This window comes from Tachyglossus aculeatus, chromosome 5, assembly GCF_015852505.1.
Source record: "Tachyglossus aculeatus isolate mTacAcu1 chromosome 5, mTacAcu1.pri, whole genome shotgun sequence".
Classification (NCBI taxonomy): Eukaryota; Metazoa; Chordata; class Mammalia; order Monotremata; family Tachyglossidae; genus Tachyglossus; species Tachyglossus aculeatus.
In genome coordinates, this window is record NC_052070.1 from 7,134,029 (window position 1) to 7,148,514 (window position 14,486).

General features: G+C 45.5%; 1 protein-coding gene across 2 annotated transcripts in view; it reads right to left on the reverse strand.

Annotated features, from left to right (window-relative positions):
* The window catches only part of GFPT1 (glutamine--fructose-6-phosphate transaminase 1), a 173,714-nt gene that overhangs the window by 61,350 nt on the left and 97,878 nt on the right, over positions 1-14,486 (reverse strand). For both annotated transcript variants that reach the window (XM_038746851.1, XM_038746852.1), the window contains 3 exons: positions 11,604-11,709; positions 6,299-6,462; positions 3,425-3,520 (listed from right to left, as the gene is read on the reverse strand). In XM_038746851.1, the coding sequence (XP_038602779.1) occupies positions 3,425-3,520; positions 6,299-6,462; positions 11,604-11,709 (366 nt within the window). The remainder of the gene's footprint in view (positions 1-3,424; positions 3,521-6,298; positions 6,463-11,603; positions 11,710-14,486) is intronic.

Consider the following 14,486-nt stretch of genomic DNA (forward strand, 5'->3'; position numbering starts at 1 on the left):
GGAGGCTGAGGCGGTCATCAAAGCGGAAGATAATAATAAAAATAATAATTCATTCATTCAATCGTATTTATTGAGCGCTTACTGTGGGCAGAGCACTGGACTAAGCGCTTGGGAAGTCCAAGTTGGCAACATCTAGGGATGGTCCCTACCCAACAAGGGCTCACAAAAGGGGAGACAGACAACAAAATAAAATGTATTAACAAAATAAAATAAATAGAATAGTAAATACGTACAAGATAGAGTAATAAATCTGTACAAACAAGTGCTTAACAAATACCATAAGTATTATTATTGTTCATTCAATCGTATTTACTGAGCGCTTACTGTGTGCAGAGCACTATATTAAGCGCTTGGGAAGTACAAGTTGGCAACATATGGAGACGGTCCCTACCCAATAATGAGGGTATTTGGTAAGCGCTACGTGCCAAGCACCGTTCTAAGCGCTGGGGTGGTTACAAGGTAATCAGGTTGTCCCACGGCAGGCTCACGGTCTTCATCGCCATTTTACAGATGAGGGAACTGAGGCTCAGAGAATAATAATAATAATGGCATTTATTAAGCGCTTACTATGTGCAAAGAGCACTGTTCTAAGCGCTGGGGTGGTTACAAGGTAATCAGGTTGTCCCACGGGGGGGCTCACGGTCTTCATCCCCATTTTACAGATGCGATAAATGAGGCCCAGAGAATAATAATAGTAATGGCATTTATTAATTGCTTACTATGTGCAAAGAGCACTGTTCTAAGCACTGGGGTGGTTACAAGATAATCAGGTTGTCCCACAGGGGGCTCACTGTCTTCATCCCCATTTTACAGATGAGGGAACTGAGGCCCAGAGAATAATAATAATAATGGCATTTATTAAGCGCTTACTATGTGCCAAGCACTGTTCTAAGCACTGGGGTGGTTACAAGGTAATCAGGTTGTCGCACGGGGGGCTCACGGTCTTCATCCCCATTTTACAGATGAGGGAACTGAGAATAAGAATAAGAATAATAATGGCATTTATGTGCAAAGAGCACTGTTCTAAGCGCTGGGGTGGTTACAAGGTAATCAGGTTGTCCCACAGGGGGCTCATGGTCTTCATCCCCATTTTACAGATGAGGGAACTGAGGCCCAGAGAATAATAATAATAATAGCATTTATTAAGCGCTTACTATGTGCCAAGCACTGTTCTAAGTGCTGGGATGGTTACAAGGTAATCAGGTTGTCCCATGGGGGGGGGGCTCACGGTCTTCATCTCCATTTTATAGATGAGGTAACGGAGTCTCCGAGAAGTTAAGTGACTTGCCCAAGGTCACACAGCAGACATGTAAGCGCTCAATAAATACGACTGATGATGATGATGATGTGGCGGAGCCGGCATTCGAACCCATGACCTATGACTCCAAAGCCCGTGCTCTTTCCACTGAGCCATGCTGCCTCAGTTACCCCACCCCACAGCACCTGTATATATTTCTACATATTTATTACTCTATTTTATTTGTACCTACTTCCTATATTCATTTTATTAATGATGTGTACATGGCTATAATTCTATTTATTCTGACGGTACTGACACCTACTTGTTTTGCTGTCTGTCTCCCCCTTCTAGACTGTGAGCCCGTGGTTGGGTAGGGACCGTCTCTACATGTTGACGATCTGTACCTCCAAAACGCTTAATACAGTGCTCTGCACACAGTAAGCGCTCAATAAATACGACTGAATGAATGAATAAAATGGGGATTATATATGCGTGTACATATTTATTACTCTATTTATTTATTTATTTTTCTTGTACATATCTATTCTATTTATTTTATTTTGTTAGTATGTTTGGTTTTATTCTCTGTCTCCCCCTTTTAGACTGTGAGCCCACTGTCGGGTAGGGACTGTCTCCAGATGTTGCCAACTTGGACTTCCCAAGCGCTTAGTACAGTGCTCTGCACACAGTAAGCACTCAATAAATACGATTGATGATGATGATGATGATTAAAGACTGTGTGGCCCACATGGGACAATCTGATTACCGTGCATCTACCTCAGTGCTAGAATAGTGCTTGGCACATAGCAAGCGCTTAACAAATACCATTATTATTATTAATGTACTTGTTAAGTGCTTACTATGTGCCAAGTATTGTTCTAAGCGCTGGGGCAGATGATGATGATGATGATGATTAATCATATTTATTGGGCAAATTATTATTATTATCATTAATCATATTTATTCGTCATCATCATCATCATCATCATCAATCGTATTTATCGAGCGCTTACTGTGTGCAGAGCACTGTACTAAGCGCTTGGGAAGTCCAAGTTGGCAACATATAGAGACGGTCCCTACCCAAGAGTGGGCTCACGGTCTAAAAGGGGGAGACGGAGAACAAAACCAAACATACTAACAAAATAAAATAAATAGAATAGATATGTACAAGTAAAATAAATAGAGTAACAAATATGTACAAACATATATACAGGTATATACATATATATACAGGTTATATACACATAGAGACAGTCCCTACCCACCAGTGGGCTCACAGTCTAAAAGGGGGAGACAGAGAACAAAATCAGACATACTAACAAAATAAAATAAATAGAATAGATAGGTACAAGTAAAATAAATAAATAAATAGAGTAACAAACATGTACAAGCATATATACAGGTATATACATATATATACAGGTTATATACACATATACAGGTCCCTGTCCCACATGGGGCTCACACTCTTAATCACCATTTTACAGATGAGGGAACTGAGGCCCAAAAAGTGAAGTGACTTGGCAAAGGTCACACCGCAGGCAGGTGACGAAGTCGGGATTAGAACCCAGGTCCTCCTGACTCCCGCTTTATCCACTTTATCCGTTTTATCCACTATCCTAGTGGCTTTATCCACTAGGCCATGCTGCTTCTTCGCTGGATTGACTGTAAACCCCAAGTGGGACAGGGATTGTGTCCAACCTGATTAGCTTGTCTCTATCCCCAGCGCTCAGTACAGTCCCTGGCACATCAATCAATCGTATTTATTGAGCGCTTACTGTGTGCAGAGCACTGTACTAAGCGCTTGGGAAGTCCAAGTTGGCAACATATAGAGACGGTCCCTACCCAACAGTGGGCTCACGGTCTAAAAGGGGGAGACGGAGAACAAAACCAAACATACTAACAAAATAAAATAAATGAGCACATTGTTAAGCACATAATAGGTGCTTAACAAATACCGTAAAAAAACCCAAAACCACACATTCACAGAGGTCGTCGGAGTCCTCGGTCTCGAGATACAATGAACAGGAAATAATAAAAAAATGATTCTCCTTTAAAAACCCACTGTGGGCAGCGATCGTCTCTCTCTGCTGCTGAACTGCACTTTCCAAGCGCTTAGTACAGTGCTCTGCGCACAGTAAGCGCTCACTAAATACGACTGAATGAACGAAATGAATGAAATACCAGTGTAGTCGTCGAAGTTGACTCTTCCTCTCATCGTGTTCACCACAGATTCTGGTTGCTCAAAAATCTCCTTCTGCATGAACGAACTGAAGTTGCCTAAAAGCACAGAAAGCACCACGCGTCGTTACGGCAGGATAATCATTTCAAGAGCTTTTGATTTCTAGATTTCACGGATCAGGATCAGAAAACTTCCTTATTCCATGGGAAGCACAGGATGCCCTGTTGCGTCATAAAAAATTATGGTATTTAATAATAATAATAATAATAATGATGGCATTTGTTAAGCGCTTACTACGTGCAAAGCACTGTTCTAAGTGCTGGGGGGGGACACAAGGTGATCAGGTTGTCCCACGTGGGGCTCACAGTCGTAATCCCCATTTTACGGATGAGGTAACTGAGGCTCAGAGAAGTTAAGTGACTCGCCCAAGGTCACACAGGAGACATGTGGCGGAGCCGGGATTCGAACCCATGACTTCTGACTCCAAAGCCCGGGCTCTTTCCACTGAGCCACGCTGCTTCTGGTACTTGTTAGGCGCATACTATGTTGCGGTGTGGGGTATTCGTTAAGCGCATACTATGTGCAGCGTGGCTCAGTGGAAAGAGCCCGGGCTTTGGAGTCAGAGGTCATGGGTTCAAATCCCAGCCCCGCCGCTTGTCAGCTGTGTGATTTTGGGCAAGTCACTTCACTTCTCTGGGCCTCAGTTCCCTCATCCGTAAAATGGGGATTACGACTGTGAGCCCCCCATGGGACAACCTGATCACCTTGTGTCCCCCCCAGCGCTTAGAACAGTGCTTTGCACGTAGTAAGCGCTTAACAAATGCCATCATTATTATTATTTTTATTAAATACCATAGACTGTGAGCCCGTTGTTGGGTAGGGACCGTCTCTATATGTTGCCAACTTGGACTTCCCAAGCGCTTAGTACAGTGCTCTGCACACAGTAAGCGCTCAATAAATATGACTGAATGAATGAATAAAATGGGGATTAAGACTGAGAGCCCCACATGGGACAACCTGCTTACCTTGCATCTACTCCAGCGCTTAGAACAGTGCTTGGCACATAGTAAGCGCTTAAAAAATCAATCGTATATTACATATTTACTATTCTATTTTATTTTATTAATTTGTTTTGTTGTCTGTCCTCCCCTTCTAGACTGGGAGCCTACTGTTGGGTAGGGACCGTCTCTATATGTCCCCCCTCCTCCCCCTCTCCAACCCCCCCACCTTACCTCCTTCCCCTCCCCACAGCACCTGTATATATGTATATATGTTTGTACATATTTATTACTCTATTTTACTTGTACATATTTATTCTATTTATTTTATTTTGTTAATATGCTTTGTTGTCTGTCCTCCCCTTCTAGACTGTGAGCCTACTGTTGGGTAGGGACCATCTCTATATGTTGCCAACTTGTACTTCCCAAGTGCTTAGTACAGTGCTCTGCACACAGTAAGCGCTCAATAAATATGACTGAATGAATGAACATCATTTTTAATACTCTATTTTACTGGTACATATTTACTATTGTTTTTGTTAATGATGTGCATCAAGCTTTAATTCTATTTGTTCTGAAGACTTGACACCTGTCCACATGTTTTGTCGTCTGTCTCCCCCTTCTAGACTGTGAGCCCGTTGTTGGGGTAGGGACCGTCTCTACACGTTGCCAGCTTGTACTTCCCAAGTGCTTAGTACAGTGTTCTGCACACAGTAAGCGCTCAATTACTTCCCAAGTGCTTAGTACAGCACACAGTAAGCGCTCAATAAACACGACTGAATGAATGAATGAATGATTAGTAGAGAAGCAGTGTGGCTCAGTGGAAAGAGCCCGGGCTTTGGAGTCAGAGGTCATGGGTTCAAATCCCGGCTCCGGCAATTGTCAGCTGAGTGACTTTGGGCACTCTGGGCCTCAGTTCCCTCATCTGTAAAATGGGGGTTAGGACTGTGAGTCCCCTGTGGGACAACCTGATTGCCTTGTAACCTCCCCAGTGCTTAAAACGGTGCTCTGCACATAGTAAGCGCTTAATAAATGCCATCATTATTATCTGGAAAATGGGGATAAAGACTGTGAGTCCCCTGTGGGACAACCTGATTGCCTTGTAACCTCCCCAGCGCTTAGAACAGTGCTCTGCACATAGTAAGCGCTTAATAAATGCCATCATTATTATCTGGAAAATGGGGATAAAGACTGTGAGTCCCCTGTGGGACAACCTGATTGCCTTGTAACCTTCCCAGCGCTTAGAACGGTGCTCTGCACATAGTAAGCGCTTAATAAATGCCATCATTATTATTATCTGGAAAATGGGGGTTAAGACTGTGAGCCCCCTGTGGAACAACCTGATTGCCTTGTAACCTCCCCAGAGCTTAGAACAGTGCTCTGCACATAGTAAGCGCTTAATAAATGCCATCATTATTATTATCTGGAAAATGGGGGTTAAGACTGTGAGCCCCCTGTGGGACAACCTGATTGCCTTGTAACCTCCCCAGCGCTTAGAACAGTGCTCTGCACATAGTAAGCGCTTAATAAATGCCATCATTATTATCTGGAAAATGGGGGTTAAGACTGTGAGTCCCCTGTGGGACAACCTGATTGCCTTGTAACCTCCCCAGCGCTTAGAACAGTGCTCTGAACATAGTAAGCGCTTAATAAATGCCATCATTATTATCTGGAAAATGGGGGTTAAGACTGTGAGCCCCCTGTGGGACAACCTGATTGCCTTGTAACCTCCCCAGCGCTTAGAACGGTGCTCTGCACATAGTAAGCGCTTAATAAATGCCATCGTCATTATTATTACTATTATTATTATTAAATAAAATACTTTTTTTTTGAAGAAGAAGACAGCGAGGGATGACGGGATGCCCGAAAGGCGCTCACCCTTCATGATCTGCTGAAGCTCCATCTGCAGGGTCTGCACGGCCCGGCCGGGGTGGTCTCCCGCCGTCCGCTTGATGCGGTGGATGGACAGGCGGCCCTCCACCACCGCCGCCACATCGTCGTCTTCCAGGAAGATGACGCGGTTCGTGTGCTCGATCACGGCGCTGCCGGCGGGCGGGAGGGGAGAGGGGAGGGTATCAAGCGGGAGAAGATCGATCAATCAATCAATCAATCAATCGTATTTATTGAGCGCTTACTGTGCGCAGAGCACTGTACTACGCGCTTGGGAAGATTTACATTCTAGCTCCTCCAACGCACGGCATGATGACGACGGTAGGCCCCGATGCGGTGCGTAGTTAAGCACTTAAAAAATACCACAGTTATGGCGAGGACGACGGCAGTAGGCCCCGATTCGCCTCAGGGTTTGGTGCGTAGTTAAGCACTTAAAAAATACCACAGTCATGACGACGACCCGATTCGCCTCAGTGTTTGGTGCATAGTTAAGCGCTGAAAAAGTACCACAGTTACGGCCATGACGACAGTAGGCCGATTCGCCTCAGGGTTTGGTGCGTAGTAAGCGCTAAAAAAATACCACAGTCATGGCGACAACAGTAGGCCCTGATTCGCCTCGTGTTTGGTACACAGTAAGTGCTTAAAAAATACCACAGTTATGACGATGATGGCAGGCCCTGATTCGCCGCAGTGTTTGGTGCATAGTTCAGCGCTTAAAAAATATCAGTTATGACGACCTGATTCGCCTCAGTGTTTGGTGCATAGTTAAGCGCTTAAAAAGTACCACGGTTATGGCAATGATGACAGTAGGCCGATTCGCCTCAGGGTTTGGTGCGTAGTAAGCGCTAATAAAATACCACAGTCATGGCGACAACAGTAGGCCCTGATTCGCCTCAGTGTTTGGTACATAGTAAGCGCTTAAAAAATACCACAGTTATGATGACGATGGCAGGCCCTGATTCGCCTCAGTGTTTGGTGCATAGTTCAGCGCTTAAAAAATATCAGTTATGACGACCTGATTCGCCTCAGTGTTTGGTGCACAGTTAAGCGCTTAAAAAGTACCACAGTTATGGCAACGATGACAGTAGGCCGATTCGCCTCAGGGTTTGGTGCGTAGTAAGCGCTAAAAAAATACCACAGTCATGGTGACAGCAGTAGGCCCTGATTCGCCTCGGTGTTTGGTACACAGTAAGTGCTTAAAAAATACCACAGTTATGACGATGATGGCAGGCCCTGATGCGTGTGTTTGGTGCATAGTTCAGTGCTTAAAAAAATATCACAGTTATGACGACGACCTGATTTGCCTCAGTTTTTGGTGCATAGTTAAGCGCTTAAAAAGTACCAGTTATGGCAACGATGACAGTAGGCCGATTCGCCTCAGGGTTTGGTGCATAGTAAGCGCTAAAAAAATACCACAGTTATGGCGACGACGGTAGGCCCTGATTCGCCTCAGTGTTTGATGCATAGTTAAGCGCTTAAAAAGTATCACAGTTATGACGACGATGGCAGGCCCTGATTCGCCACAGTGTTTGGTGCATAGTTCAGCGCTTAAAAAATATCAGTTATGACGACCTGATTCGCCTCAGTGTTTGGTGCATATTAAGCGCTTAAAAAGTACCACAGTTATGGCAACGATGACAGTAGGCCGATTTGCCTCAGGGTTTGGTGCTTAGTAAGCGCTAGTAAAATACCACAGTCACGGCGACAACAGTAGGCCCTGATTCACCTCAGGGTTTGGTACATAATAAGCGCTTAAAAAGTACCACAGTTATGACGACAATGGTAGGCCCTGATTCGCCTCAGTGTTTGGTGCGTAGTTCAGCGCTTAAAAAATATCACAGTTATGACGACGACCTGATTCGCCTCAGTGTTTGGTGCATAGATAAGCGCTTAAAAAGTACCACAGTTATGGCAACGACGACAGTAGGCCGATTCGCCTCAGGGTTTGGTACATAGTGAGCGCTAAAAAAATACCACAGTCATGGCGACAACAGTAGGCCCTGAATCACCTCGGTGTTTGGTACACAGTAAGCACTTAAAAAATACCACAGTTATGACGACAATGGCAGGCCCCGATTCGCCTCAGTGTTTGGTGCGTAGTTAAGCGCTTAAAAAATATCACAGTCATGACGACGACCCGATTCGCCTCAGCATTTGGTGCATAGTTAAGCACTTAAAAAGTACCACAGTTATGGCAAGGACGAAAGTAGGCCGATTCGCCTCAGGGTTTGGTGCGTAGTAAGCGCTAAAAAAATACCGCAGTCATCATCATCATCATCAATCGTATTTATTGAGCGCTTACTGTGTGCAGAGCACTGTGCTAAGTGCTTGGGAAGTACAAATTGGCAACATATAGAGACAGTCCCTACCCAACAGTGGGCTCACGGTCTAAAAGGGGGAGACAAAACCAAACATACTAACAAAATAAAATAAATAGAATAGATATGTACAAGTAAAATAAATAAATAGAGTAATAAATATGTACAAACATATATACATATATACAGGTGCTGTGGACATATATACCACAGTCATGGCGACAACAGTAGGCCCTGATTCACCTCAGTGGTATACAGTAAGCGCTTAAAAAATACCACAGTTATGACGACGATGGCAGGCCCTGATTCGCCTCAGTGTTTGGTGCATAGTTCAGCACTTAAAAAATATCACAGTTATGACGACGACCCAATTCGCCTCAGTGTTTGGTGCATAGTTAAGCGCTTAAAAAGTACCACAGTTATGGCCACGACGACAGTAGGCCGATTCGCCTCAGGGTTTGGTGTGTAGTAAGCGCTAAAAAATTACCACAGTCATGGCAACAACAGTAGGCCCTGATTCGCCTCAGTGTTTGGTACATAGTAAGCGCTTAAAAAGTACCACAGTTATGACGATGATGGTAGGCCCTGATTCGCCCCAGTGTTTGGTGCATAGTTAAGCGCTTAAAAAATATCACAGTTATGACGACGACCCGATTCGCCTCAGTGTTTGGTGCATAGTTAAGCACTTAAAAAGTACCACAGTTATGGCCACGACGACAGTAGGCCGATTCGCCTCAGGGTTTGGTGCATAGTAGGCGCTAAAAAAATACCACAGTTATGGCGACGACGGTAGGCCCTGATTCGCCTCAGTGTTTGATGCATAGTTAAGCGCTTAAAAAGTATCACAGTTATGACGACGACCTGATTCGCCTCAGTGTTTGGTGCATAGTTAAGCGCTTAAAAAGTACCACAGTTATGGCAACGACGACAGTAGGCCAATTCGCCTCAGGGTTTGGTGCATAGTAAGCGCTAAAAAAATACCACAGTCATGGCGATGACAGTAGGCCCTGATTCGCCTCAGTGTTTGGTACATAGTAAGCGCTTAAAAAATACCACAGTTATGACAACGATGGTAGGCCCTGATTCGCCTTAGGGTTTGATGCATAGTAAGCACTTAAAAAATACCATAGTTATGACGACAACGGTAGGCCCTAATTCGCCTCAACGGCTGGTGCATAGTTAAGCGCTTAAAAGCACTCAATCCTATTTATTGAGCGCTTACTGTGTGCAGAGCACTGTACTAAGCGCTCGGAAGTACAAGTTGGCAACATATAGAGACGGTCCCTACCCAACAGTGGGCTCCTTATGATGATGACGGTAGGCCCTGATTCGCCTCAGAATTTGGTGCATAGTTAAGTGCTTAACAATACCACAGTTATGGCGACGACGACAATAGGGTGATTCGCCTCAGTGTTTAGTGCATAGTTAAGCACTTAAAAAATACCACAATTGTGATGAGGGTAGGCCCTGATTCGCCTCAGCATTTGGTGTGTAGTTAAGCGCTTAAAATATACCACAGTTATGGCAAGGAGGATGGCGGTAGGCCCCGATTCGCCTCAGGGTTTGGTGCATAGTAAGCGCTTAAAAAATACCACAGTTATCAATCAATCAATCGTATTTATTGAGCGCTTACTGTGTGCAAAGCACTGGACTAAGCGCTTGGGAAGTCCAAGTTGGCAACCTATAGAGACGGTCCCTACCCAACAGCGGGCTCACAGTCTAGAAGGGGGAGACAGAGAACAAAACCAAACATATTAACAAAATGAAATAGAACAGATATGTACAAGTAAAATAGAGTAATAAATATGTACAAACATATATACATATATACAGGTGTATATATATATACAGTTATGACAACAACGGTAGGCCTTGATTCGCCTCAGTATTTGACGCATAGTAAGTGCTTCAAAAAAACAATCAATCGTATTTATTGAGCGCTTACTGTGTGCAGAGCACTGTACTAAGCGCTTGGGAAGTACAAGTTGGCAACATATAGAGACAGTCCCTACCCAACAGCGGGCTCACAGTCTAGAAGGGGGAGACAGAAAACAAAACCAAACATATTAACAAAATAAAATAGAATAGATATGTACAAGTAAAATAATAATAGAGTAAGCAGTGTGGCTCAGTGGAAAGAGCCTGGGCTTTGGAGTCAGAGGTCATGGGTTCAAATCCTTGCTCCGCCACTTGTCAGCTGTGTGACTCTGGGCAAGTCACTTCACTTCTCTGGGCCTCAGTGACCTCATCTGTCATATGGGGATGAAGACTGTGAGCCCCCCGTGGGACAACCTGATCACCTTGTAATCTCCCCAGCGCTTAGAACAGTGCTTTGCACATAATAATAATAATAATAATAATAATAATAATGGCATTTGTTAAGCACTTACTATGTGCAAAGCACTGTTCTAAGCGCTGGGGGGATACAAGGTGATCAGGTTGTCCCACGTGGGGCTCCCAGTCTTCATCCCCATTTTACAGACGAGGTAACTGGGGCTCAGAGAAGTGAAGTGACTTGCCCAAGGTCACACAGCAGACACGTGGCGGAGCCGGGATTCGAACCCATGACCTCTGACTCCAAAGCCCGGGCTCTTTCCACTGAGCCACGCCGCTGCTCATAGTAAGCGCTTAATAAATGCCATTAAGAAAAAACCATGTACAAACATATATACAGGTATATATATATACAGTTATGACGACAACGGTAGGCCTTGATTCGCCTCAGTGTTTGACGCAGAGTAAGCGCTTAAAAAAACACCCCGGCTATCACGAAAATAACAGTTTCAATTATCACAGTTTCTACATCCCCCAACAGACTGACAAGAAATTCTCTTCCTCTAGACAGCGGGGGCCTTACTTACATGGAACATGTCCACCGACCGGTGGATTGGACCCTCCCAAGCGCTTAGCACAGTGCTCCACACGCGGTAAGGGCTCGACAAACACGGCGGACACAACACGCAGGGAAGACTCACCTGGCATCGGAAGCAAAGTAGTATTCGACGGCTTTTTCCTCCACGGGGAAGAGACAGGTGGTGCTGTCCACCCTCGAGAGGCCGCAGCTCCCCTTCTTGTCTTTGCCTGGGATGTGATAGACGCCATTAACAGGAGTCTCGCCCGCGGCCCACGCGAGAAGAAGAGCCAGAGCCCCAGAGTCCGGTACCAACGTGAAGCGAATGGAGCAGCGTGGCCTTGGGAGTGTGAAGGACTCAGATTCTAATCCCGGCTTTGCCCCTTATAATAATAATGGCATTTATTAAGCGCTTACTATGTGCAAATAATAACAATGATAATGTTGGTATTTGGTAAGCGCTTACTATGCACAAAGCACTGTTCTAAGCGCTGTTTATGCGCTTACGACAGTGCTCTGCACACAGTAAGCGCTCAATAAATACGATTGAGGATGGGGAGGTTACAAGGTGATCAGGTTGTCCCACGGGGGGCTCACAGTCTTCGTCCCCATTTTCCAGATGAGGGAACCGAGGCACAGGGAAGGGAAGTGACTGGCCCAAAGTCACACGGCTGACAAGTGGCAGAGCGTGTCCGCTGGGTGATCCTGGGGAAGGCCCTTCCCTTCTCTGGGCCTCGGTTCCCTCATCTGGAAAATGGGGATGGAGCCTGGGGGCCCCACGTGGATCGAGGACTGGGTCCAATCCGACTTGCTTGTAGTAATAATAATAATAATGGTATTTAAGCGCTTACTATGTGCCAAGCACTGTTCTAAGCGCTGGGATAGATGCAAGGTGATCAGGTTGTCCCACATGGGGCTCACAGTCTTCATCCCCATTTTACAGATGAGGGAACTGAGGCCCAGAGAAGTGAAGTGACTTGCCCAAAGTCACACAGCTGACAAGTGGCACAGCCGGGATTAGAACCCACGACTTCTGACTCCCAAGCCCGGGCTTAGCATCCACCCCAGAGCTTAGTATACATCTGGTACACAGTAAGCGCTTTAACAAATACCACAGTTGTTATTACTGGTACCTGGGCCTCAGTTCCCTCATCTGGAAAATGGGGATTCATTCATTCAATCGTATTTATTGAGCGCTTCCTGTGTGCAGAGCACTGTACTAAGCGCTTGAGCACTGGGGATTAAGATGGGAAGCCCCATGCCAGGCAAGCGGCATGGCCCAGTGGAAAAAGCCCGGGCTTGGGAGTCAGAGGTCATGGGTTCAAATCCCAGCTCCGCCGCTTGTCAGCTGTGTGACTTTGGGCAATTCACTTCACTTCTCTGGGCCTCAGTTACCTCATCTGTAAAAATGGGGATTAAGACTGTGAGCCCCATGTGGGACAACCTGATGACCTTATATCCCTCCCAGAGCTTAGAACAGTGCTTGGCACATAGTAAGCGCTTAACAAATGCCGAATAAAAAAAAAAAAGGGCTGGGTCCAACCTGATTGGCTTGTGTCTACCCCAGCGCTTAGTACAGTGCCTGGCACGTAGTAAGCGCTTAACAAATATCATAAAAAACAAAATGCTCTGCCTTGTGAGGGGAGCGCTCGGTGTCCCCGACTGAGCCTTCTCCCTTGGCAGCCGTCTTGCTTTATTCATTCCTTCCATCGTATTCATTGAGCGACTACTGTGGGCGGAGCCACTGCCCAAGGGGAAAATTTGAATTAGTAATAATAATAATAATAATAATAATAATAATGGTATTTACTAAGCGCTTATTAGGTGCAAGGCACTGCTCTAAGCACTCCATTCAAATGAAACTGGTTGTTGTCCAGGAGAAACCTAAACACCACTGTCGAGGAGTGAAGCAGCGGGGCCAAGTGGCTAAAACCCAGGCCCGAGAGTCAGAAGGACCTGGGTTCTAATCTCGCCTCCGCCGCTTGTCGGCTGTGTGACCTTGGGCAAGTCACTTCACTTCTCTGGGCCTCAGTTCCCTCATCTGTAAAAAGGGGACTCCCAGACTGTGCCCCCCTTTCTCCTCTCCTCCTCCCCACGGCACTTGTATAGATTTGTTACTCTATTTATTTTATTTCTACATGTTTACTATTCTATTTATTTTGTTAATGATGTGCATATAGCTATAATTCTGTTTATTCTGACGATTTTGACACCTGTCCACGTTTTGTTTTGTTGTGTCTCCCCCTTCTAGACTGTGAACCCGCTGTCGGGTAGGGACCGTCTCTAGATGTTGCCGACTTGGACTTCCCAAGCGCTTAGTACAGTGCTCTGCACACGGTAAGCGCTCAGTAAATACGAGGGACTGAATGAATAAATGAATGGATGGAGAAGCAGCGTGGCTCAATGGAAAGAGCACGGACTTTGGAGTCAGAGGTCATGGGTTCAAATCCCGGCTCCGCCAACTATCAGCTGTGTGACTTTGGGCAAGTCACTTAACTTCTCTGGGCATCAGTTACCTCATCTGTAAAATGGGGATGAAGACTGTGAGCCCCCTTGGGACAACCTGATCACCTTGTAACCTCCCCAGCACTTAGAACAGTGCCTTGCACATAGTAAGCGCTTAATAAATGCCATTATTATTATTCTTATTATTATGAAGACTATGAGCTCCACGTGGGACACGGACTGTATCCATCCTACTTAGCTTGTATCTACCCCAAGCGCTTAGTACAGCCCGGGCCCAGGAATCAGAGGACTTGGGTTCTAATCCCGGCTCTGCCGCTTGTCTGCTGTGTGACCTTGGGCAAGTCACTTCACGTCTCTGGGCCTCAGTTCCCTCATCTGGAAAATGGGGATTAAAACTGTGAGCCCCACATAAGACAAGGATCGTGTCTAAAGCAATCGCCTTGAATCTAACCCAGCGCATAGTACAGTGCCCGGCACTAATAAGCGCTTTATAAATACCCCACCTATTATTAATATTATTATTTGGATGCAGATTTCTTAC